Raw genomic sequence first — 26,323 nt, forward strand, 5'->3', positions numbered from 1 at the left:
ATGACAAATTGCCCGTTGAGGGGTAGTTATTGCTCATTGAATGCTGAAATTGCCTCATAAATGTTCAGTCTTCTATCTTACCAAACAAGCTAGACATTGAAAAAACTCGACATGGAACCACAGCAGGTTCCTGCCAGATTTAGTGTGTTGCTTGCTGTGAAGAACCTCCATGTTGGACACTGGGCATCAACATCTCAGGACATGCTCCAAAGGCATAGGTTGCAAACATTGCACTTCCATGAACATTGGTATCTGATATGTGCCATCCTCTAGCAACCCTCCTGGCATATCTCCATGGCAGATCTCCAAACCATGTATAGATTGCTTCTGCATTTCAGTGCTCTTCTTGGGGTGCACTGGAAGTTGGCATTGTAATGTTCCTTATAAAGGCACTGTCACACTTACACGGAACCGACCTGGATGCTCACAATATTTCAGCCTTGCATTCCCTTGCCCTTTCTTTTTGAACTTTGTCCCCTCAGTCAGCAATACAAGACTTATTTCTGCCTTGCCATGCCATTAAGCACAGGCACCAAGCCAATAAGCTTGTCTTAGTTGTCAGCAAGTCTCATTCAAGTCAAGGGAGATTGATCATGAAGATTGTAAGCTGTTTGCTATCTGTCCCACAATGACAGAAAGCCCAACAGACTGAGGAAAGAAGGAAATCCTTTGTAGAGGGTGACTGTGAGGCATGGGTACAAGAGGTGCATAGGATGATTGAGCATTTTGGCTGCTGAGTTGTGAGGTGCCTTGGAAAGTTAGAATGTTTGGGCTTTGCTCTCACAAGTGTAATGTCACTCACCTGTTGTTCCCTCCTGAGATTGTGGATACTTTAGAGCATTATTTCAGGTTGGATTGAGCGTGTTCTTACTGCCTGTTGACTTAGTCTCTCCCCTTCACATTTGCTTGGTTGTGGAGGTTTTGCTCTTTCACCCAGTCTTTGGAAACGTCATTCAAATCCTATAGAACAATCTCCAATTACAAGTGAGAGGAGCAGTGAACAGCCATCTGATGTTCTTTCCCCATGTCTGGAATTGCAGCAACCAAAACATCTATGTCCTGATGTGCCATTGTAACTTGCTTTTCCTGAGGTGGAATGCTAATGTCCATGGCCCAGAGAATGAACTGCAGAAAAACTCACTCCTTTACCAGTCAGACACATGACTTACAAATTATCCCAATTTTTGTCCAGGGTCGAAGTCAACAAGGTTACATTTAAAATCTTGATTTCAACAGCATGAGGATGTAGAAAGAAAGAGCCTGTATTTTTAACGTAATCACAGCAAAAAAGGAAAGCGCTGTTGTTAAAATGGATCAAGAGAGATTGCAAGTTAGCGTTGACAGAGAAGGAATGACAGTTAGATATTAATATTTTCCTGTTTCCTATTTGTGAGTGTTGCAGTTTCCTCTTTGTATTGAAATGTTGCATCAATAGAAATTGTTGCGAAATGAGGTTTTGTGTATTATTATATCCTTATAGTATAAGGCTCAGTGATGTGGAACCTTAGTGTGTGGAATGTCAAACTAAGTGTACCAAAAGAACACTTTTTGGTTTCAATCTTGACTGAGGGCATTTCACAACACACTTCCTTATTTCAGCGCTTGGCATAAGAATGGCATAAACACAAGGCTAATCTCAAGTCATTTGCTTCTCTTCGTTGTTAACTAATGTGTGAAACTAAAGAGTCTGATTTTCAACTTGCTCAACATGAAAGACCTATTGACTATCACATGCAGTGAACTGGATTTTGCACATGGGGGTTGGGTTAGAGTGGTGCTGGAAAAGCACAGCAGGTCAGGCAGCATCCGAGGAGCAGGAAAATCGACGTTTCTGGCAAAAAGCCCTTCAGGAATAGAGGCAGGGTGCCTGCAGAGTGGAGAGATAAATGGGAGGGGGGTGGGGGTGGGGAGAATGTAGCATAGAGTACAATAGGTGGGTGCGGGTGGGAATGGAGATGATAGGTCAGAGAGGAGGGTGGGGGAAGGTAGCAAAGAGTAAAATAGGTGAATGGGGGTGGGGATGAAGGTGACAGGTCAGAGAGGAGGGTGGAGTGGATAGATGGAAAGGAAGATAGGCAGGTAGGACAGGTCATGGGGACGGTGCTGAACTGGAAGGCTGGAGCTTGGGTGAAGCGGGGGAATGGGAAATGAGGAAACTGGTGAAATCCACATTGATGGCATGGGGTTGAAGTGTTCTGAGGCGGAAGATGAGGCGTTCTTCCTCCAGGCGTCGGGTGGTGAGGGAGCGGCGGTGGAGGAGGCCCAGGACCTGCATGTCCTCAGCAGAGTGGGAGGGGGAGTTGAAATGTTAGGCCACAGGGCGGTGGGTTTGAATGGTATGGGTGTCCTGGAGATGTTCCCTAAAGCACTCTGCTAGAAGGCGTCCAGTCTCCTCAATGTAGAGGAGTCCGCATCGGGCACAACGGATACAATAAATGATATTGGTGGATGTACAGGTAAAACTTTGATGGATGTGGAAGGCTCCTTTGGATGGAGGTGAGGGGGGAGGTGTGGGCACAGGTTTTGCAATTCCTGTGGTGGCAGGGGAGGGTGCCAGGAAGGGAGGGTGGGTTGTAGGGGGGCATGGACCTGACCAGATAGTCATGGAGGGAATGGTCTTTGTGGAAAGGGGAAATGGGTGGGGAGGGAAATGTATCCCTGGTAGTGGGGTCTGTTTGGAGGTGGCGGAAATGTCTTTGGATGATGTGGTTTATGCGAAGATTGGTAGGGTGCAAGGTGAGCACTGGGGAGTTCTGTCCTTGTTACGGTTGGAGGGGTTGGGTTTGAGGCAGAGTGGCGGGACATGGATGAGGTGCGTTGGAAGGCATCTTCAACCACGTGAGAAGGGAAATTGTGGTCCCTAAAGAAGGAGGCCATCTGGTGTGTTCTGTGATGGAACTGGTCCTCCTGGGAGCAGATACGGCAGAGGTGAAGGAATTGGGAATACAGGGATGGCATTTTTGCAGGAGGTAGGGTGGGAAGAGTTGTAATCCAGGTAGCCGTCCACTAATGACGACCGACTGGACACTGACATTTTTTACAAACCAACTGACTCCCACCGCTACCTAGATTACAACTCTTCCCACCTTACCTCCTGCAAAACTGCCATCCCGTATTCCCAATTCCCAATTCCCATCATGGTGTCTCAAACCCAAGCCATCTCCCTTCTAAATCTCCCTTGCTAGGTGCCTTCTCAGTTGGTACCTGCTGAGACCCTATGCACTTACCCAGTTTTCACTTCACTATTCTGATTGGCTGGCAGCTCTCTGAGGCGGGATTCCTGTCCTTACTGCCACTTATGAATGGCCAATGGCTGTGGGGTAGCCAATTTTCCCTTAGTGGGCTTCATAGCTGTAGCTGGAGAAAGAGAAGAAGGAACCTGATCCCTTATATAATTCAGCCTACTGTTTCCTATAACTTGCACGGTTTAAGTTACACGCTGGAAGGTACTGTGCAGGCAGCTCACATAATGGCTCCTGTGAATTATTGTTCATGTGTGTACGTTGTCACACACACAAAAAAAGGTTTTGTGCATTCAAGTGAACTGCACAAGCTCAACGAAAGCATCTGGCAAGGAACAAAAATAGAGATTACTGGAGAAACTTCAGCAGGTCTGGCAGCATCTGTGTAGAGAAAGCAAAATTAACCATTTCAGGTCCAGTGACCCTTCTTCAGAACTGATCTAGGAAAAAGGTGGTATTTATGCTGAAGACAGAAGGTGGGTCGGGGAATGAAGAAGAATGGAGATGGAGCCCGGAGAGGGAAATTGATAGTTAGGCAGACAAAGAGATGGATGATATTATGCCAGGGAGAAAGAAAAGCTGATAATGGGGGACCCCAAATATGTGAAAATGGATTAGCTGTGCTGAAAGCAGCCTATGTCATGACAGGGCCTGAGGTGTAGTAGTGGGTAAGGGACATGAAAAAAGATGTTCAGGTTGTAAAATGATTGAACTTGATTGTGACTCCTGAAGGCTGCAGGATTCCCAAGCAGAAAATGAGATGCTGTTCTTCCGGTGTGTGCTGAGCTTCACTGGAGCATTGTAGCAAACTTCAGGTAGAAATATTAACCAGGGAACATAGTGGGGTGTTGAAATGGCAAGCAACTGGAAGTCAAGTCCTGAAGAAGGGTTACACCTGAAATGTCGACTTCTCCACCTTCTGACATTTCCTGGCTTGCTGTGTTCTTCCAGTCTTCTGCTTGTCTACCTTGGATTCCAGCATCTGCAGTTTTTTTTGTCTCTAACTGGAAGTCAAGCTGTTTTTTGCAGACAGAATGTAGTATTCTGCAAAGCGGTCGTCCTGTCTACGCTTCATCTACAAAATGGAGAGGCCACATTGTGAGCAGTGAATATAGTAGACTAGATTGAGTGAAGCACAGGTAAATTGCTGGTGGTGTGTCTGGAGCTCTGGATAGGGAAGAGGGTGGAGGTAAAAAGGCAGGCATTGCTGCTTCAGTGATTGTATGGGAAGGTACATGTGGATGTGAGAGGGTGTTGGGAGTGGAGGAGGAGTGAACTGGAGTGTCCTGGAGGAGATGGTCTCTGTGAGATGCTGACAAGGAAGGAGTGGGGGATGTGTGGGATCATCCTGCTGGAGGTGGTGGAAATGATGGCTAATGATCCTCTGGATGTAGATGCTGATGAGTTGAAAGTGAGGACCAGGGAGCCTGTATCAGTGTTGTATGAGGGAGTGAAGAAGAGGGATGAAAGCCGAAGTGTGCGAAGTGAGTCAAAACAGCTAAGTGCTCTGTCAGCCATGCTAGTGGGGAATTCTCAGTTTGGAGAAAAGGTGGACATTTGTGAGGCCCCTTGTGGATTGAGTTCTCATCAGAACAGATGCAACAGAGAAAGAGAAACTATGAGAGTGAAATGAAGACTTTACAGGAAGCAGGTTGTGAGAATGTATAGTCCAGTAAAAGGTGGGTATCAGTGAGTTTGTAGTGGATGTTGGTGGCCAGCCTGTCCACAGAAATGGAAACAGAGAGGAAGGAAAGGGCGGAGTCCGAGATGGACTAGGTGAAGGTGAAAGCAGAGTGGAAAGTGGAAGTCCAATTGATAAATTTTTACAAGTCTGAATGAAGAGAGGGAAGCAGCACCAATGTTGTCATCAGTGTAGCAGAGAGAGAGTTATGGGAAGGGCCCGAGTAGGATTGGAACCCCACAAAGGGAGAGGTATATCTGGGGCCCATGTAGGTACTCAGGCCACACCTTTATCTTAAGAATGTGAGAGGAGAAGTTGTTCAGGGTGAGGACGAGCTAGGCCAGGTGGAGGAGGGGAGTGTGGAAGGGGGCTTTTCAGGCATTTTCTCCAGGAAGAAATGGAGAGCCTTGAGACCGTCCGATGGGGGAACGGACATATAAAGGGATTTCACGGTGAAAAGGAAGCAGCTGGTGTCAGGAACTTCTGAAACTGATGTAAAGCATCAGAAGAATTATGAATGTAGGTGGGAAGGGGAGAAAAAAATCAAATAAACATAGAAATAACTAAGTTCTGTGGGGGATGGGCAAACTCAAAAACAGTATCTGGATTAGTGGTGCTGGAAGAGCACAGCAGTTCAGGCAGCATCCAAGGAGCTTCCTGAACTGCTGTGCTCTTCCAGCACCACTAATCCAGAATCTGGTTTCCAGCATCTGCAGTCATTGTTTTTACCTCAAAAACAGTATGTCTACCTGGGTAGTTCTGTTTGAAGTGTTTGGGAAGAAGGTAGCAGCGGGCTGTATGGAGTTGGGGGATTGACAGTTTGGAGGCTATGGGTTGTGTCTAGGAGTTTGGAGTGGGGGCAAGAGATTCCCAGACAAGATGAGATAAGTAATCATCATGGATCTAGAGAGGCTATTGGTTATACGGGGAGAAACGTTTCAGCAGCTACAATCCTATTCGGCATGAATCCAGGAGACAAAACCATTCCGTAGCTGTTGGTATTGGAGTGACAGTTTCGTTCAGATAGGCCATGCAATTTTGGACTGGAAGATGCCTCAGAAGTGCAATATTGGGACTTAGTGGAAGGAATTTTGCTGTGCTTCCACTTGTCTTGCAAATACCTTAGGAGTATTGTAGTTTTACGGAAGTAATACCTAATCTTTTGAGTGAGCGCATTTGCAAAACAAACAATATTGGAAACTGAATCATTTTGAACAGTCCTTATTGCTAAAAATTATATCAAAACAGATTTTGTATATGTTAACACAATTGTGCATTATTCTTCCATGTTACTTTGTCTTACAGAGATCGATGAAATTGTTTTTGTTATTCAGAGTCAAAAGCAATCCTTCCATGTGACTCAAGCAAGAAAGCTCAGACAGGATATCTTACAGCAGGCGGAAGCTTTAACTCAGGCAAGTATCTGAAGAGGATATGGGTAGTCATGCTAATCCATGCCGTAGAAATTAAATTGTTTTGCATCTTTATGCAATAAAGGATAAAATAGCTTGGCTTTGAAATTAATATTTAGACAGTTTCAATACTGTAGTTGTACCACTATAAAGAACTGGTGTCTTTCCTTTTACTAACCTAGAAATGCCATGCTATTTTAGATTCTGTGTAATGCTACGCTGATGTTATTTCCTCCTTTCTTTGTTGTGTAAAGTGCCAAAAAGTCCTGAACTTAAGGTGACTTTGTAAAGCCAGGAAAAAGCATTGATTTGTTTTTTAATGCCGATTGAAGCCTAAGACATGTGAACACAATGAGAGTGAAGTCACTCAAAATGGGACACCAGGGAATTGGCCAACTGTTTTACACTGGACCTGATTTCCTTCTTTCTTAAAGTCAGAGGAAAATCCAGTGTAGTGTAAAATGGACTGACAATTTATCATTAGGACATTTAAAGCTACTGATGCTAATCTATCTCAAATCAGTAGCATTCAATTTTGCCATTATTACTGGATTTGTAAGCATACTTCCCAATATATCACAAATCCCAAAATGCAAATGTATAGATTTGCCCTACATATTTAATACATTAGAAAAAAACATAATCGGTTAGAATGTTTGTACTTTATATTTAAACTACAGTAAAGGGAGCAGAGGCAGAAACCAGTGAAATTATGACAAGGAGTGATAGAGTCATAGAATCCTACAGTACTGAGATAGGTCCTTTGGCCAAAACTGGTCCATGCCAGCCAAAATGTCAGTCCACGCTAATCCCATTTCCCTGCACTTGGCCCATATCCTTCTAATCTTTCTCTATCCATGTATTTGTCCAAATGCCCTTTAAATGTTGTTGACGTACCCACCTCAACCACTTCCACTGGCAGCTCATTCCATATGTGTACCACCTTCTGCCCCTCAGGTTCCCTTTTATTCTTTCCTCTCTAACTTTAAACTCATGACCTCTGGTCCTCGATTTCCAAATCTGAGAAAAAGACTGAGTGCCTCTCATGATCTTACAGAACTTAGAACAGTGCAGGCCCTTCGACACTCGATGTTGTGCTGACTTTCTGTCCTGCTTTAAGATCAGACTAACATACATGCCCTTCATTATACCAACTTCCATGTACCTATCCAAGATTTGCTTAAATGTTCCTAATATATCTGACTCTACTATCACAGCTGGCAGTGCATTCCACGCACCCACCACTTTCTGTGTAAAGAACATTCCTCTGACATCTCCCCTGAACCTTCCTCCAATTACCTTAAATTTTGTCCCCCTCGTGATAGACATTTCTGCCATGGAAAAAGGTCTCTGGCTATCCACTCTAGGCCTCTCAACATCTTGTACACCTCTGTCAAGTCACCTCTCATCCTTCTTCGCTCCAATGAGAAAAGTCCTAGCTCCCTCAACATTTCTTCATAAGATATACCCTCTAGTCCAAGCAGCATCCTGGTAAATCTCCTCTGCATCCTCTGTCAGGCTTGCACATCCTGCCTATAAAGAGGCGATCAGAACTGAACACAATGTTCCAAGTGTGATCTAACCAAGACTCCATAAAGTTGCAGCATAAACTTGTGGCTCTTAAACTCAATCCCTCTGTTAATGAAAGCTAATATACCATATACGTTCTTAACAACCCTGTCAACCTGGATGGCAACTTTAAGGGATCTATGGACGTGGACCCCAAGATCCCTCTATTCCTCCACACAACCAAGGATCCTGTCTTTAACCCAGTATTCTGCATTCAAATACGACCTTCCAAAGTGAATGACTTCACACTTTTCTAAGTTGAACTCCATTTACCACTTATCAGTCTTGTTCTGCATCCTGTCAATGTTCTTTGCAACCTACAACAACCCTCCACACTAACCACAACTCCACCAACCTTCATGTTAGTGGCAAACTAACCCACCCTTCCACTTCCTTATCGATGTCATTTATAAAAATCACAAAGAGCTGATGTCCCAGAACCAATCCCTGTGGAACATAACTGGTCACTAAGCCCAGGCTGAATACTTTCCATCTACTACCACCCTCTGTCTTCTATGGGCCAGCACCAATTCTATATCCAGACAGACAGGTTTCCCTGTATCCCAGATTCTGGATCAGTGGTGCTGGAAGAGCACAGCAATTCAGGCAGCATCCGACAAGCAGCAAAATCGACGTTTCAGGCAAAAGCCCTTCATCAGGAATAAACGCAGAGAGCCTGAAGCGTGGAGAGATAAGCTAGAGGAGGGTGGGGGTGGGGAGAAAGTAGCATAGAGTACAATAGGTGAGTGTGGGAGGAGATGAAGGTGATAGGTCAGGGAGGAGAGGGTGGAGTGGATAGGTGAAAAAGAGCTAGGCAGGTCGGACAAGTCCGGACAGGTCAAGGGGACAGTGCGGGCTGGAAGTTTGAAACTAGGATGAGGTGGGGGAAGTGGAAATGAGGAAGCTGTTGAAGTCCACATTGATGCCCTGGAGTTGAAGTGTTCCGAGGCGGAAGATGAGGCGTTCTTCCTCCAGGCGTCTGGTGGTGAGGGAGCAGCGGTGAAGGAGGCCCAGGACCTCCATGTCCTCGGCAGAGTGGGAGGGGGAGTTGAAATGTTGGGCCACGGGGCGGTTTGGTTGATTGGTGTGGGTGTCTCGGAGATGTTCCCTAAAGCGCTCTGCTAGGAGGCGCCCAGTCTCCCCAATGTAGAGGAGACCGCATCGGGAGCAACGGATACAATAAATGATATTGGTGGATGTGCAGGTAAAACTTTGATGGATGTGGAAGGCTCCTTTAGGGCCTTGGATAGAGGTGAGGGAGGAGGTGTGGGTGCAGGTTTGGTGAGGGAGGAGGTGTGGGCATCCCATACAACCTTACTTTCTGAATGAGCCTACCATAGGGAACCTTATCAAATACCTTGCTAAAATTAATGTACACCACATCCACTGCTCTACCTTCATTAATGCATTTTGTTACATCCTCAAAGAATTCAATACGGTTGTGAGGCATGATCTTCCCCTCACAAAGCCATGCTGACTATTTCTAACAAACTATGGTTTTCCAAGTCATTGTAAGTCCAGTCTCTCAGAATTCTCTCCAATACTTTGTACACCACAGATATAAGACTATCTGGTCTGTAACTCACACAAGTGAATAACATTTGCGACCCTCCAATCATCTGGTATTACACCAATGGACAGTAAGGATGCAAAGATCATTGCCAAAGGCACGGCAGTCTCTTCCCTCGCTTCCTGTAGTACCCTTGGGCATATCCTGTCAGGCCCAGGGGATTTATCTATCTTTACGTTTTTCAAAATTTTCAGCACATCCTCCTTCCTAACATCAACCTGTTCTAGCATATCAGTCTGTTTCACACTGTCCTCAGAAACATCAAGGTCCCTCTCAGCAGTGAATACTGAAGCAAAGTATTCATTAAGGATCTCCCTTACTTTCTCCAACTCCAGGCGCAAGTTCCCTCCATTATCCCTGATCGGCCGTACCCTCACTCTGGCCATCCTGATGTTCCTCACATGTGTGTAGAATGCCTTAGGGCTTTTCTTAATTCTAATCGTTAAAGCTTTTTCATGCCCCCTTCTAGCTCATCGAAGTCCTTTCTTCAGTTCCTTCCTGGCTACCTTTAACCTTTTATCGCCCTGTCTGATCCTTGCCACCACAACCTGAAGTAAGCTTCCTTCTTCCTCTTGACTAGATGTTCCACATCCCTTGTCACCCAAAGTTCTTTCAACCTACCATCCCTTCCTTGCCTCAGTGGGACATACCCTTCCAGCACTATCAGCAGGTGCTTCCTAAACAACCTTCACATTTCTGTAGTGCATTTCTCTCTCTATATGCCTCTATAAGGTCCCCCCTCAGTCTCCTATAGGTCTGAAGAAAAAAGACCTAGTTTGTCCAACCTCTCCCTATAACTCAGACCATTGAGTCCAGCCACCATGCTTGTAAGTTTCTTCTGTACTCTTTCCAGTTTAATTTCATGCTTCCTATTACAAGGTGACCAAAACTGAACACAATACTCCGAGTGCAACTTCACCCAAAGTCCTGTATAACTGCAACTTTACTTCCCAACCTCTATATTCAGTACTCTGACTGATGAAGATCAGTGTGCCAAAAGCCTTCTTCACTGCCCTGTTTATCCATGACTCCACTTTCAGAAAACTGTGAACCTGAATTCCAAGATCCCTCTGCTCCATGACATTCCTTAAGGCTGTACCATTCAAAATGAACTCCTGCCATGATTTGACTTTCCAAGATGCAGCACTTCACATTTATCTGTGTTAGACTCCATTTGATTTTTCGGCCCACTTCCCCAGCTGATCAAGGTCTTGCTGCAAGTTCTGATAACCTTCCTCACTGTCCATGATACTGCCTATTCTAGTGTCACCAGGACACTTAATAATCATGCCTTGTATATTCTCATCCAAATCATTGATATAGAAAGCAAACAGCAACAGGCCCAGCACTGACCCCTAAGGCACTCCACTCGTCACAGGCCTCCAGTCCATCAAACATCCTTCCACTATTACCCTCTGCTTCCTACCATCAAGCCAATTTTGCATTCAGTTCGCTAGCTTGCACTGAATTCCATGTGATCTAACCTTACAGAGCAAAGGCCATATCAAAGGCCTTACTGAAATCCATACAGAGTACGTCTACCATCCTGTCCTTGTCAACCTTCCTGGTCACTTTACCAAAGATCTCTAACAAATTTGTGAGGCATGATCTCCCACTCACAAAACTGTGCTGACTGTCCTAATCAAACCCTGTCTTTCCAAATGCTTGTATATCTTATCCCTCAGAATCTTCTCAAGTAACGTACCCACCACAGCTGTTAGGTTTATTGGTCTATAGTTCAGAGGCTTTTCTTTTCACTTCTTGAATAATGGCACAACATTCTCTATCCTCCAGTCTTCCGGGACCCCACCCGAGGATACAAATGATGCAAAATTGTAACGAGCTTATGCTCAAAATGTCGACTCTCCTGCTCCTCGGATGCTGCCTGACCGGCTGTGCTTTTCCAACATCACACTTTTTGACTGCGAAAATATCAGCCAGGGCTCTGCAATTTCTTCTCTGACCTCTTGCAGTGTTCTTGGATATGTCTGGTCAGGACCAGGAGATTTATCCACCTTCGTACATTCTAATACATTCAAAACCTCCTCTAATGTGATATGGAGTGTCCCCACGATACCACCATTAACTTCCCCAAGTTCCCAAGTCTTCTTGTCATTATCCAGGGTAAATGCAGAGGATAAATACTCATTGAGAATCTCGTCCATCTCTTGCGGTTTTACACATACAAGTCCTCTTTGGTTCCTGAAGGGCTCTATTCTCTTTCTGTTATTTTTTCTTTAATAAACTTAAAGTACCTCTTTGGATTCACCCTAATCTTCTCAGTCAAAGCTATCTCGTGCTCCCTTTTCACCCTCCTGATTTCCTTCTTCAGTAAACTCCTGTTTCCCTTATATACCTCTAGGATTCCCTTGAGCCCAGCTGCCTGTACCTGAGCCACACCTTTTTTCTGGCCAGAACCTCAATATCTCATGTCATCCAAGGTTCCCTATTCCTGTCAACCTTGCCCTTCACTCTTACAGGAACATATAGACCTTGAACTCTAGCTATCTCACTTTTAAAGGCCTCCAACTTGCCAGAGGTCCCTTCGCCTGCAAACAAACTACTCCCAACAGCCCCTGCAAGTTCCTGTCTAAATCCATCAAAATTCTCCTTGCCCCAATTTAGAACTTGAACCTCTGGACCAGTTTTGTCCCTCTCCATAACTATTTTAAAATTAATAGAACTGTGGTCGCTGGTCCCAAAGTGCTCCCCCACTGTCACCTCAGTTACCTGTCCTGCCCTACTTCCCAAAGTAGGTCGAGTTTTGCCCCTTCCTGAGTAGGACCCTCTATATACTGCTTGACGAAATGTTCCTGAATGCACTTAACAAATTCCATCCCATCAAAGCCTTTAACTCCCTGGCAGTCCCAGTCTATGTTAGGAAAATTAAAATCCCCTACAATGTGTTCCAGCCTGACCTGCCTCTTCACTTTACTATTTCTGATTACTGTACATCATTCCAGCCTTGCAATTGCCTCCCTGCTGCTGAGGATCTCAACCCCCTGCCAATCAGGTTTAAACCCTCCCTTGTAGCACTAGCAAACCTGGTCACCAAGATATTGGTCTCGCTCCAGTTCAGGTGAATCCCGTCCCTCTTGAACAGGTTAATATATTCTTTCTCAAGATATGTCATTTTAATTTTTAATGTATTGCAGGACTGATATAGACTGATAGTTTGGTATCATGTACTTATTGTTCGCATCTAGGACCTGAGTTTCAACTTAGCCCAGATTGAAGAGGTGAAAACCTCCTGGCAAAATTACTACTACAGTAATACATTAGTAATTAATATCTCTCACTTAGTTTTGGAACCTCTCTTTCTCATGCTGAACAGGAAAATCAATCCATTTATCTTCCTCGGATATTTGTGGCGAAATTCCCAATGGGTGATTCTACAAAGCTCCTTCAGCAAGTGAAACCATGGTGACATTGTCAGTTGTATATTACCAACTGACAATCTCCCTGATCTCGCTAATGCCATTCTGCCCATCTACCACCCAATCCCCAGCAATGTATAGCCCTCACCCTTGCTGCCTTAGCCATTTACCTCATCAGTATATATCAACACATTCACCCATTCACTGTGCCACTAAAGAATCCTTGAGACCTTTAAACTCCTATTTACAAGAATACAGGGATTAATGCTGTAAAAATGCAGCGTGGTTTCTGCGCAGATTTCCATTGCTCATGTCACCATGGTTTCACTTGCTGAAGGAACTTTGTAGAATTATCCACTGGGAATTTTGCCAGAAATATCAGAGGAAGATTAGGATTTTCTGTTTAGCATTTTCTGTTTAACAGCTTAAGTCCCTGACTCAGATTCTGAATATTTTGTAGGTATCAAATATATACAGCATTGAACCAAAAACTGCATGCTAATTTATACATCAATTTAGTTTTGTTACTCATGAATTAAATTACTCGGCAAAAGTAAGTTACAAAATAATGGTAACCTAACCAGAATAAAATAGGAAATCACTCCTTGTTAGATTGAATGGAAATAATACTAACTCTCTCCATATTTGAGGGGTGAGGGCAGAAGCAACTAACACTAGATAACATAAAACATGTGAAGAACTTAGTTTAAAACGGGCATTAAATTTAACATCCTTTGCAGTAAAAGAAAATTAGAAGGAACATTGCCAAAACCCGGTTTATTTTCATGACCCTCAGATCTCTAATCTGAGCTTCAGCTAGCATAGTACTTCAAGTAGTTGAAAAGTTTTATATAAATATTGGAAGTGACATTCATTCTAGATTAGAGACTGGAAATTTCTGGATTGCAACTATACAGAAATGATGCTACTTGAAACTTATACCCTAATTTTCTGCGGTACCAGTGAGATGTGGTGAAAGATGAAGAGATTATCTGAGATAACAGCAGGTTGAGTCTCTGCTTTGCACCTTATACTCAGAGCCCCTTGCCTCTTTTGTTCCTTCTCCTGTTCCATAAAAGCATGCCCATTAGGAATGCCATTCTAGCTGCATGTTCCCTCTGAATGTGAGAGGGAGAGGGTGAAAATTTGAAATAGTTGTGGAGCATTTAGACTAACAGCATTGCTATTGATTACGGTGCAGATCTCGAGGAGAATTTTTAATTAATAAAAGGAAAACCCTATCAACCTGTCAAAATCTCAGTTGCACTGATATAGTGAGTTTGAACCATATTTCATTTATATTTTTACTTGTAAATCTATGCCACCATTTCTTTTATGTAAATCTAGGAATCCCATGCAAGTTGATCTTCTGCATGTTGATGCTGCAGAAGGTTACGGTCAGAATGGTATAAATAAGCAATATCATGGTTTCAGCAGAAGACGTGACTCAAAAGAGTGAGAAAATTTACATCCCATCAAGTTTCAGCAGAAATTCAGCACAATTCCTTTACAGGGAAATCTAGACAGAGATGTAGATAGATATTTTATATTCATATGTTATGCAGCTTCCCATTTTTCAGAGTTAAATTGTTAATTAGGGTGCATTCTGAGTGTTAATGAAATGTACTACATATATCACAGAAGGAATATTTAGCTATATTTGGAAGATGAAATAATAAGAACACCATCTGTGAATAATAGATTGAGGTTGTAAGTTTGCTGGCTGAGCTGGTAAATTTGTTCTCAGACATTTCGTCGCCATGCTAGGTAACAACATAAGTGAGCCCCAGTTGAAGTGCTGGTGTTCTGTCCCGCTTGCTATTTATGTGTCTTGGTCTATTATGGTGGGTGATATTACTTCCAGTACTTTTTCTGAGAAGTTGGTAAATGGGATTCAAATTGATGTGTTTATAAATGGACATCTGGTTTGACTGCCAGGCCTCTAGGAATTCCCATGTGTGTCTTTGTTTAGCCTGTCTCAGGATGGATGTATTGTCCCAGTCGAACTGTTGTCCCTCTTCGCCTGTGTGTATGAATGCCAGTGATATATCTTGGTTATATCTTTTGGTGGCGAATTGGTGTTAATGTATCCTGGTGGCTAGTTTCCTGCCCGTCCATCCAATGTAATGTTTGTTGCAGTCCTTGCAGGGTATTTTGTATATGACGTTCGTTCTGCTGGTTGTTGGTACAGGGTCCTTTAAATTCATCAAGAGCTGTTTCAATGCGGTGGTAGTTTTGTGGGCTACCATAATGCCTAGGAGCCAGAGTAGTCTGGTCATAATCTCCGAGATGTCTTTAATGTATGGCAGGGTGGATAGAGTCTCTGGGTGTGTTGTGTCTTCTTGTTTAGGTCTGTTGTGCAGGAATCGGTGGACTGCGTGTATTAGATACCTGTTGCTCCTCAATACATCGTATAGGTGTTTTTCCTCGGCTTCTCGTAGTTCCTGGGTGCTGCAGTGTGTTGTGACTCATTTAAATTATGTCCTGATGCAGCTCCGTTTGTCAGTGTTGGGATGATTGCTCCTATAGTGGTGTATCTGGTCCGTGTGTGTGCTTTTTCTGTAGATGTTGGTCTGCAGCTCTCCTTTGGCTTTTCTAGTTCTACTGTGTCGTTTAGGAAGGGAAGTCAGTTATTGTTCTCTTCGTATTTGATGAACTTTATACCAGTAAGGATGTTATTTGTGGGTTTCTTCTAATTTGTTGCTTCTTGTGATGACAAAGGTGTCATCCACATAGCGAACCCAAAGCTTGGGCTGGATCATAGGAAGGGCTTTTTGTTCTAACCTCTGAATAAGTGCTTCTGCTAAGAGTTGTCAGAACAGTGCTGCTGTGTCTAACTGATTTGTACACAAGTGTGTGTTTGTTTCTGACAAGTGCCTATTGGTGGAGAAGGTGAAAGCTGTTGGATAAAACTAATTTGCACTTTGTGCATAATGGAAATAGTGCTCAATGGAATATATTCTATATAATTTTAGCTTTAAAATTCGATCTTGATGCATGTACAACACAGAAGGAGAGCATTTGGCCTGTGCTGGATCTATCATACTTGTGCTGGATCTATCAGCTGGCAGTTGGGTTTCATCCTGTGTGTTGCTTTTTGCCTATAACTCAGCAAATTCTCCGGCCATAGATATCTGTTTAACTTCCTTTTAAAATTATTTTTTGAGTGATTCCACCACCATTCCAGGTAGAATTGGCCAGATCATGACAACTCATGACAGATATAGAAATTTAAATGTAATAAAATATAGCATTAGAAGCCTTTGTAACAGCAACCATGAAACCATTGTCGATTGCAGTAAAAATCCATTTGGATCACATATCCTTTATGAAATGAAATCTGCTATCATTGCCAGGTTTGGCTTACATGTGACTCCAGATCCTCCGCAATGTGGTTGATTCTTAACTGCCCCCTCAAAATTTCTTTGAGTCAATCAGTTCAAGAGCAACTAGGGTTTGGCAAAAAATGTCGGCCTTGCCAGCCATGTCCACATCCCATACAAGAATGAAGGGATCCTCAGTGTGAAATATCTGCTTATATATAAGCTCTCAATGGCTGACCCCTTACCTGTGATTGTGCCTCCTCCTTTTGACTCTACAGCCAGAGGAACCAGCCTTAACATCTAACTCGACAAGTTCTCTTAGGATCAGTCAATCAACACTCATTCTTCTGAACTCAGGAGTATAGGTTCATTTGGCTCAATATCTCACCATTTACAATCCTACTATGAGTTGTTTAGTGAACCTTCATTGTACTTTTCTCTAATCAAAACTGAGAGGCCTGGATAGAATGGAGGTGGAGAAGATGTTTTCCAATCGTAGGAGATACCAGGACCTGAGGGCACAGCCTCAGACCGAAGGGATTGTTTAGAACTGAGATGAGCAATTTCTTAAGCCAGAGGGTGGTTAATCTGTGGAATTTATTGCCAGCAGAAAGCTGTGGAGGCTAAGCCAATGACTGCATTTAGGATGGAGATAGGTTCTTGATTGGAAAGGGGATCAAGAGTTAATGAGAGAAGGCAGGGAATGGGGTTGAGAAACACATCAGCCATGATTGAATGGCGGAATAGGCTGGTTGGCTGAATGGTTTTATTCTTCTCCTAAAGTTAATGGTCTTATGGTCATAATGCAAGTATATTCTTTCTTAGGTTCAGTGGCCAAAAGGTTCAGTTACCAGTCCTCCAGTTGTAATCTCATTAAAGCCTATACAAAGTACAAGACTGCCTTACTCATTTACTCCTTGCAATAAAGGCCGAAATGCCATTTGCCTTCCTAATTGCTTGCTGTATTTACATTTTAACCTTCTGTCAAAATAAGCCAGAAAAGGTCTAACCAGTGATTTATAAATTTCTGGCATAATCTCCTTTGTTTTTATATCCTTTTTCTGTATGTGAACCAAAGTAACTGTATAGTTTTATAACCTACTTGCCCTGTCTTGATGATTTGTGTCTTTGTACATCGTTTCCATGCCTAGCCCCAAAATCAATATGAAGGTAATTTGCTGAAGGTTAAGGTAGTTATCTGGAGTGTTCCTTTAACACTTAAACAAATTACTTTTGATTTTTTCCTTTTCAAAGCTTTTGGGTTGAATGAGTTGCTAATAATACCCTAAGTATCCAGAGTTGTTCTTCAAGAATTAAAATCATCACTAGGTGGCAGTGATGTTGTGAAGTTCTGTGCAGTTCATGTACTTGGTGGTGATCTGTCTTATGATGATGTTGGAAAGTCTTCCATCTTTTAATTTCTGTTATCAATCCCTTTATTTCAGTGTGAGTGAAAGAGTTTTATTTAAACATCAATTTTGTGCTCCAAGTTTTCTTTTTTTCTCCTTTCTGTGCTGAAGTCAGTAACTTCCTGGATTATGAGTTGATGCAAAATGATCCTCTGGCATCCTTTCTAAATGGCCAATTTTCACATGTGAACTAAAAACTAGAAGTTGATGAATTGTTGAACTGTGGGCAGAATTACAGATCAATAGGAAGTGTCATCAGACAAAAATTGACACAGACTTGGCTGCAGAAAGGCAGTTCGAGGGGGATCTGCCTTTGGAGGTAGTATGGGCTGAAGTCAGAAATAGGAAAGGAGCAGTCACCTTGTTCGGTGTTTACTATAGGCCCTCTAATAGCAGCAGAGATGTGGAGAAACAGATTGGGAAACAGATTTTGGAAAGGTGCAGAAGCCACAGGGTAGTAGTCATGGGCGATTTCAACTTCCCAAATATTGATTGGAAGCTCTTTAGATCAAGAAGATTGGACGGGGCGGTGTTTGTGCAGTGTGTACAGGAAGCTTTTCTAACTCAGTATGTACATTGTCTGACCAGAGGGGAGGCCATATTGGATTTGGTACTCGGTAACGAACCAGGACAAGTGATGGGCTTGTTAGTGGGTGAGCATTTTGGTGATGGTGACCACAATTCTGTGACTTTCACCTTGGTTATGGAGAGAGATAGGTGCGTGCAACAGAGTAGGTTTTACAATTGGGGGAAGGGTAAATACGATGCTGCAAGACAGGATCTGAGGAGCATAAGTTGGGAGCATAGGCTGTCAGGGAAGGATGTCATTGAAATGTGGAACTTTTTCAAGGAACAGATACGACGTGTCCTTGATATGTATGTACCTGTCAGGCAGGAAAGAGATGGTCGTGTGAGTGAACCTTGGTTGACGAGGGAGGTTGAATGTCTTGTAAAGAGGAAGAAGGAGGCTTACATAAAGTTGAGGAAACAAGGTTCAGACAGAGCGTTGGAGGGATACAGGATAGCCAGGAGGGAGCTGAAGAAAGGGATTAGGAAAGCTAAGAGAGGACATGAAAAATCTTTGGCGGGTAGGAACAAGGATAATCCCAAGGCCTTTTATGCGTATGTGAGAAACACGAGAATGATGAGAACGAGGGTAGGTCCGATCAAGGACAGTAGTGGGAGACTGTGTATTGAGTCGGAAGAGATAGGAGAGGTCTTGAATGAGTACTTTTCTTCAGTATTTACAAATGAGAGGGACCGTATTGTTGAAGAGGAGGGTATGAAACGGACTGGTAAGCTAGAGGAGATACTTGTTAGGAAGGAAGATGTGTTGGGCATTTTGAAAAACTTGAGGATAGACAAGTCCCCCGGGCCTGACGGGATATATCCTAGAATTATGTGGGAAGCAAGAGAGGAAATTGCAGTACCGTTGGCAATGATCTTTTCGTCTTCACTGTCAACGGGGGTGGTACCAGGGGCCTGGAGAGTGGCGAATGTTGTGCCCCGTTCAAAAAGGGAAGAGGGATAACCCCGGGAATTACAGGCCAGTTAGTCTTAATTCGGTGGTAGGCAAAGTAATGGAAAGGGTACTGAGGGATAGGATTTATGAGTATCTGGAAGGACACTGCTTTATTAGAGACAGCCAGCACGGATTTGTGAGGGGTAGGTCTTGCCTTACAAGTCTTATTGAATTCTTTGAGGAGGTGACCAAGCATGTGGATGAGGGTAGAGCAGTGGATGTAGTGTACATGGATTTTAGTAAGGCATTTGATAAGGTTCCCCATGGTAGGCTTATACGGAAAGTCAGGAGGCATGGGATAGAGGGAAATTTGGCCAGTGGATAGAGAACTGGCTAACCGATCGAAGTCAGAGAGTCGTGGTAGATAGTAAATATTCAACCTGGAGCCCAGTTACAAGTGGAGTTCCGCAGGGATCAGATCTGGGTCCTCTGCTGTTTGTAATTTTTATTAATGACTTGGAAGAGGGAGTCGAAGGGTGGGTCAGTAAATTTGCAGATGATACGAAGATTGGAGGAGTTGTGGATAGTGAGGAGGGCTGTTGTCAGTTGCAAAGGGACTTAGATATGATGCAGAGCTGGGCTGAGGAGTGGCAGATGGAGTTCAACCCTGTCAAGTGTGAGGTTGTCCATTTTGGAAGGACAAATAAGAATGCGGAATACAGGGTTAACGGTAGGGTTCTTAGTAAGGTGGAGGAGCAGAAGGATCTTGGGGTCTATGTTCATAGCTCTTTGAAAGTTGCCACTCAGGTGGATAGAGCTTGTAAGAAGGCCTATGGTGTATTAGCGTTCATTAGCAGAGGGATTGAATTCAAGAGTCGTGAGGTGATGTTGCAGCTGTACAGGACCTTGGTAAGGCCACATTTGGAGTACTGTGTGCAGTTCTGGTCGCCTCACTTTAGGAAAAATGTGGAAGCTTTGGAGAGGGTGCAGAGGAGATTTACCAGGATGTTGCCTGGAATGGAGAATAGGTCGTACGAGGGTAAGTTGAGAGTGCTAGGCCTTTTCTCATTGGAACAGCGAAGGATGAGGGGTGACTGGATAGAGGTTTATAAGATGATCAGGGGAATAGATAGAGTAGACAGTCAGACTTTTTCCTCGGGTACAACAGAGTGTTACAAGGGGACATAAATTTAAGGTGAAGGGTGGAAGGTATAGGCGGGATGTCAGGGGTAGGTTCTTTACCCAGAGAGTTGTGGGGGCATGGAATGTGCTGCCTGTGGGAGTGGCAGAGTCAGAATCATTGGTGACCTTTAAGCGGCAATTGGATAGGTACATGGATGGGTGTTTAAGCTAGGACAAATGTTCGGCACAGCATCGTGGGCCGAAGGGCCTGTTCTGTGCTGTATTGTTCTATGTTCTATGTTCTAGACCTAAATTAAGGATATGTTGGCTTAGATTGGTTAAAGAGAGGATTTCAAGTGATGACTGAAAGCAGGGAAAAGAAGTGGAATGGATTTAGGGAGAGGATTGCAGAGCTTTGGACGTGGACACTGTAAGGGATGGCTGAAGTGAATGTAATTCATGGTGCCCAATGTTTTGACTGGTTGTAATGCTGGAGGGGTTATTGACCGATGGATTAGTGAGACTGTGAAGAGTTACAAACATGAGAGTGAGAATTTTGAAATCAGTGTCAGTGGATTGGGAACTTTTGTAGTTCCGTAAGTATGGTGTTATTGGGTAACTGACTTGATGTGAATTAGGATGCAGAGATTTGGAATGAAAATAGAAATGCTAGCAATACTCAGTAGGACAGGTTGCAGCTATGAGACAGAAACAGAGTTAACTTGTGACTTTTCATTAGAATGTAGTTTTGTTGGAGTTCAAGTTCATGGAGGATAGAAAATGGAAGGAATGCATTGAAATTGTTGAGTCCAGGGGCAATAAAAAATATAGAGCAGATTATAGCCCAACGCTGAGTGTTCAAATGGCACAAAAAGGTTACAAATATAGTTAAATAAAACATTGGTCAGGAACAGGGATGGAACCAGTGGCTAGAGTGCAGAATTTGTGGCTTAACGTGTATTTTAATTTTCAGTTGATGTTTGCGCAAAAATAGTGCTAAATTTGATATCCCTTAAAAATGATTGAGAGACATGATACATGATTAACTATGATTGCATTGCAGGCTACATGCCAACTCCATGCTGCCAGCCCATCTCAATAATTTCAGCAATAATCTCAGCTGGTGATATCAATGTCACTGATTGACTAGTCGACTGAACAGGGACCAATACTGTGAGTGGCCAGCCCTATTTAAAACTATTTTACACTGTTTAAGGTTATCCTGCATCTCTTAAAGGCAAGGTAAATGGCAGTCTTGCAGGAAGTGACTCTGACCTTGTGAGACGTTGAAGCTTGGCACAAAATGGTAGGGGAGCTGTTCAGATGTGGCTTCTTGAAGGAGGAGAAAAACCTTATTTTTGCAGGGGGACAGCAGGGCCTCTAGACACACCGAAAAGGCAGCAGGAGCAGATACCTGTGGGTCTAAGGTCCTGGATGGTGTGTTGCAAGATGTTGTGTAATCTCATATGATAGTCAAGGTGACCACAATAGCATCAACACGTCTCCTGTCCCACTTGAGGCCCGAACATCCTTGACCATTGCTATACAATCATCTGCTTAGAAGCAGAAATTAAAGTGTGAGGACTCAGTACATAAAATAGTGCAGTGTTGGCCTGATGCACAGAAGGGCTTAGAGTCAGTGGACTGGTCCATATTCAGGAACACAGCGACCAACCTAAATGAGTATGCCACTACTGTTACAAACTTCATTGTGTAGTAGACTGTGTTCCAAACAAGTTGATCTGAATGTCCCCCAACCAGAAACCATGGATGAACTGGGAATTCCACTCCCTACTGAAGGACAGGTCTGAGGCATACAGATCAGGCAACACTGACCTATACAGGAAATCCAGGTATAACCTTAATAAGGCCACCAGAGATGCCAAGAGATAATGCCAAACTTTCTCATAGCAACATAGAATTTAAAACACAAATAAATCATCCGTGACTCTACTGAATGGTAGAGGTGCTGAATGCTGAAAACGTGTTGCTGGAAAAGCGCAGCAGGTCAGGCAGCATCCAAGGAGCAGGAGAATCAACGTTTCGGGCATGAGCCCTTCTTCAGGCTCATGCCCGAAACGTCGATTCTCCTGCTGCTTGGATGCTGCCTGACCTGCTGCGCTTTTCCAGCAACACATTTTCAGCTCTGATCTCCAGCATCTGCAGTCCTCACTTTCTCCTAGAGGTGCTGAATGGCCTACTTCTCTTTCTAATCAATAAGTTCATTGTACAGTCCGGTCTTTCTTGAGAATGATGGTCTGGATCTCTCATCCACTGCCCAACTGGCAGCCGCGATTGTCTCTCTCCTCATAAAATTCTGCCCACAGTATTTCCTTGGATTGCAAATTTGATGTCAAAATGGTGATTTCTAGATCTCAGTATCTCAATTATCAGCATGAATTTTGTGTACTTCGCCATGTCAAAATTCAGTTTCAAAAGTCTGACTACATGGTGATTCTTTACATTGGACAAAATGTAAACTCAATCTGAAAAGACAAAATATGTGAAATCATTGTCTATTTGTACAAGATGGATTTCGTACTGTATATGAAAATAGAAAACTGTGTGAGTCAGAATGTCCACAAGTTCTATACAGTCAATGACTTCTTTGAAGTGTAGCCATTTTTGTAATGTTTGTATAAATGATAGCTAATTAGTGCACAGCAAAGCCGCCCCATAAAGCTTTGAAGTGAAGCTATCCTAAGACATTTAGTAAGGACAGGGTATTTTCCATGAATTTCGAGATCCCGAGTACACCAAATTTGGGGCCACCTGGAGTACCTGAGGGTGCCCAAAGCCACACCGGTGAGACTGTTTCCAGAAGCAACCTCCTAATTGGCTGGTTACACCCTTGGCAATCTCTAAATGCTGTTGATCCAATTACAGGGCTGGCAGCTCAAGAACCTCAGCAGCCCCACCTGATGAGATTGGCACTGCTTGGGGCAGTTTGGAAAATTTTCGAGATTATATTTTGGATAGAGGAAAACAATGGGTTGATTAGAGAGGAAGAAGCATTGATAGGAGTGTTGAGCCTTGGGAGAGGCCCTTCCTGTCATTACCCTGTCAATGGGGTATGGAGCCTTTGGGTCCTCTGCCTCTCATGTGGAGGACACCTCTATTGTGCTGGCAACTAACCTTTGCAATGGGAAGCGACCGTGAGTCTGACATTGGTGGTGGGTACATTGTTGGAGAGGATTCTGAGTGATAGGACTTACGTGCATTATGAGAGGAATGGACTAATTTGGGATAGTCAGCATGGCTTGGTGCATGGGAAATCATGTCTCTCAAACTTGATTGAGTTTTTTTTTAACCGAAAGATTGATGAGGGCACAACAGTTGACGTTGTCTACAGGGACATTAGTAAAGCCTTTGACAAGGTTCCACGTGGTAGAACAGTTAGTAAAGTTAGATCACATGGGATTCAGGGAAAGCTTACCAATTGGATACAAAATTGGCATTTTCGTAGGAGACAGAGGCTTGTGGTGGAGGGTTGTTTTTCAGTCTGAAGGCCTGTGACCAGTGATGTTCAACAGAGATTGGAGCTGGGTCCACTTTTGTTTGTAATTTATATGAACAATTTGCATGAAAATTTAGAAGGCATGGTTAGTAAGTTTGCAGATGATAAAAAATTGGTGGTACAGTTGACAGTGAAGAAGGTTACCTAAGATTATAAACGGATCTTGATCAATTGGGCCAATGGGCTGAGGAGTGGCAGATGGAGTTTAATGTGGAGAAATGCAAGGTATTGTATGTTAGTAAAACAAACAAGGGCAGGACTTCTACAATTAATGGTAGAACCTTGGGTAGTGTTGTTGAACAGAGAGACCTAGGGGTTTAGGTACATAGTTCTTTGAAAGTTCCAGCACAGGTAGACAGGATGGTGAATAAGGCATTAGCATGCTAGCCTTCATTGCTCAGACTGTTGTTGTTTAAAGATATTCATACATTTCCCGACTTCAACTTGCTGTCTTATGACTATCGTTATTGTGACTTAAGGTGGTCTGTTCAGGAAGTGGGGTGTTACCTTGCTCTTTTCCCTCTCTGAGCTGGGTAAAACCCATCCAAGATCAATATGGTGAAGCTCTTATCAATCACTGCTGGAATTAAGAATATGATATGTTACATGTCAACCTAATTTCTGTGTGCAAACTCCAACCAAACAAAACTGTGCTTAATGTTTAGGAATGGCTGATATACAAAATGGGAAGAATTTTTATTAATACGGTTAGGTTGCTGATGAAAAAAAGCATCACTCAGTTTGCAATCTGCAAAAGCACGTCTGCAAATCATTGATTCTTAAATTGCTCACCTTGATACACATGTACCATTCTACAGTCAGAATAAAAGGAAATGTGAAATTCAATTTGGATAGGCAAAATTGCCAACTGTGAATCAGCAACCAATTTTCTCTAACATTGACTTCACGTTAAATTTTCTCTTCCTCCTCTACCACAGCCTAATGTTTAATAGTGTGAAATACTGTAAATCAGAACTACTATGTTACCAGCATTGCACTGCACTTATATAAATTTATTTTAAAGTCTCATCAAAACATATCCAGATTAACTTGTGAAATGGTCCGTTTCTAATATGGACTCTCAAATTCTAATTCTCAGGATTTTGTCATATTTACAATTTCCTTCATCATAAAAGCAAGGACAGAAATCACTCATGTGATCCCATCAGATCAGCCTTGCAAGTGCTGCAATGAATACAAGTGCTTAATTTACACTGCATAAACCTTTTCTGTTGAGACCTGTAATCTTTACACATGCCTGATCCCAGGTCATGATAACTTCAGCAGGAACTAGTTGCTGTTACTCATCATCATAAGAAACAATGCTTCATTTTAATGTGCAAAAAAGAAAATGGTCCATTATGATAGTTAATATTCATTATGGATAACAAAACAACCTAATTGAAGCCAGAAATTTATGTGCCTTTGTTCAGAAATGGAATCTTAGAATCACATTGACAGATTAAGGAAGACAGATTAGTTCATACCCATATAGGATTTCTGTGCCAAACCACGAACAAGCTCACAGCATGCTTGATATATATATATATATATATAATGCTGTCAGTGGGGAACTGTGGAGTGCAGAACTTATTTCAGGTAATTAATATTATCTCAAGAGTATTATAAATGAAGCTTACAACCCATCATTTGCTGCTAGGTATTGTCTTCACATGATAAAGTGTCAAAATTTAGTTATATTTTTAATGAAATTTTAACCCATCTAAGTCTTGGGAGATAAAGTCTGTACGGATACAGGAATATGGTAAATAGACAGGAATACGGTAAATCCTTGATGTGTGTAACAGGCCTCCAAACAGTCTAGTTAAGATATAGATGGAGATCTGCAGGAAACTATAGAAGAACATATCAGACATTCATTTCAGTCAATCTTCCCTAAGCTATAATAGACTAGAAAAAAGACACTGAGTTGGATTTAATATTTGCAGCAGTGAGTCAGTATTACTAGCTAAAGATCCACAGGCAGCCCTTCCTGGGTTCCCAACATGACCAAAAGCTAATCGGGCATCTATCTGGTCAGTGTTGGGATTCCTGATCCAGTGTCCCATCTTGGAAAGCTGCTGGTCATTCAGGAACAGGATTCACTGTTGGCACAGCTATAGACCTGGGTTCAGAAGCAGGATTGGTGGCTCAGAGGAGAGGTAAGTGGACTGGGCTTATAGGATGTGCCTGACTGACTTGTCCTGAAGAAGAGGTGGAAAGGGGTCAGTTTAAAGGGCAGGAATGATCTTCTCATGGTGCAGACCTGGCTGCTGGTGTGAACACTCCATTTGGCACAGTGTGCTTGAGCAGGAGCAGCGCTCCCATCACTGACCACAGAAAGTATACCTGAGTATACCTTGAGGCTTGCTGCTGTTCAGCAATGGGCTGAAGCTGATAAATGTCCTTTAACTGGGTCACTTCAGACTTAATTGGGGAGAGTTAGGAAGGTGTCTGCTTCTGGGTTACATTATATTTCATCCAATGCATGTGGAGAAGTTGGGAAAATTTTCAGAATACATCTAAGGCTGCTTCCTAAATCATTTGGATTGGGATATCTGGTTGGCATGGACGTGTTGGACCGAAGGGTCTGTTTCCATGCTGTACATCTCTATGACTCTATTTTAAAATCTTTTATG

At 43.0% G+C, this 26,323-nt stretch overlaps 1 protein-coding gene across 1 annotated transcript in view; it reads left to right on the forward strand.

Moving 5' to 3' along the window:
• The first annotated feature begins 4,611 nt into the window (after positions 1–4,611).
• The window catches only part of b3glcta (beta 3-glucosyltransferase a), a 141,305-nt gene continuing 119,593 nt past the window's right edge, over positions 4,612–26,323 (forward strand). Inside the window, exons 1-2 of the mRNA XM_087988554.1 lie at positions 4,612–4,726; positions 6,229–6,338. Of these exons, the coding sequence (XP_087844680.1) occupies positions 4,612–4,726; positions 6,229–6,338 (225 nt within the window). The remainder of the gene's footprint in view (positions 4,727–6,228; positions 6,339–26,323) is intronic.

This window comes from Chiloscyllium plagiosum, unplaced genomic scaffold (genome assembly GCF_037043375.1).
Source record: "Chiloscyllium plagiosum isolate Xiang-an unplaced genomic scaffold, Cpla_swu_hap1 HiC_scaffold_6, whole genome shotgun sequence".
NCBI lineage: Eukaryota > Metazoa > Chordata > Chondrichthyes > Orectolobiformes > Hemiscylliidae > Chiloscyllium > Chiloscyllium plagiosum.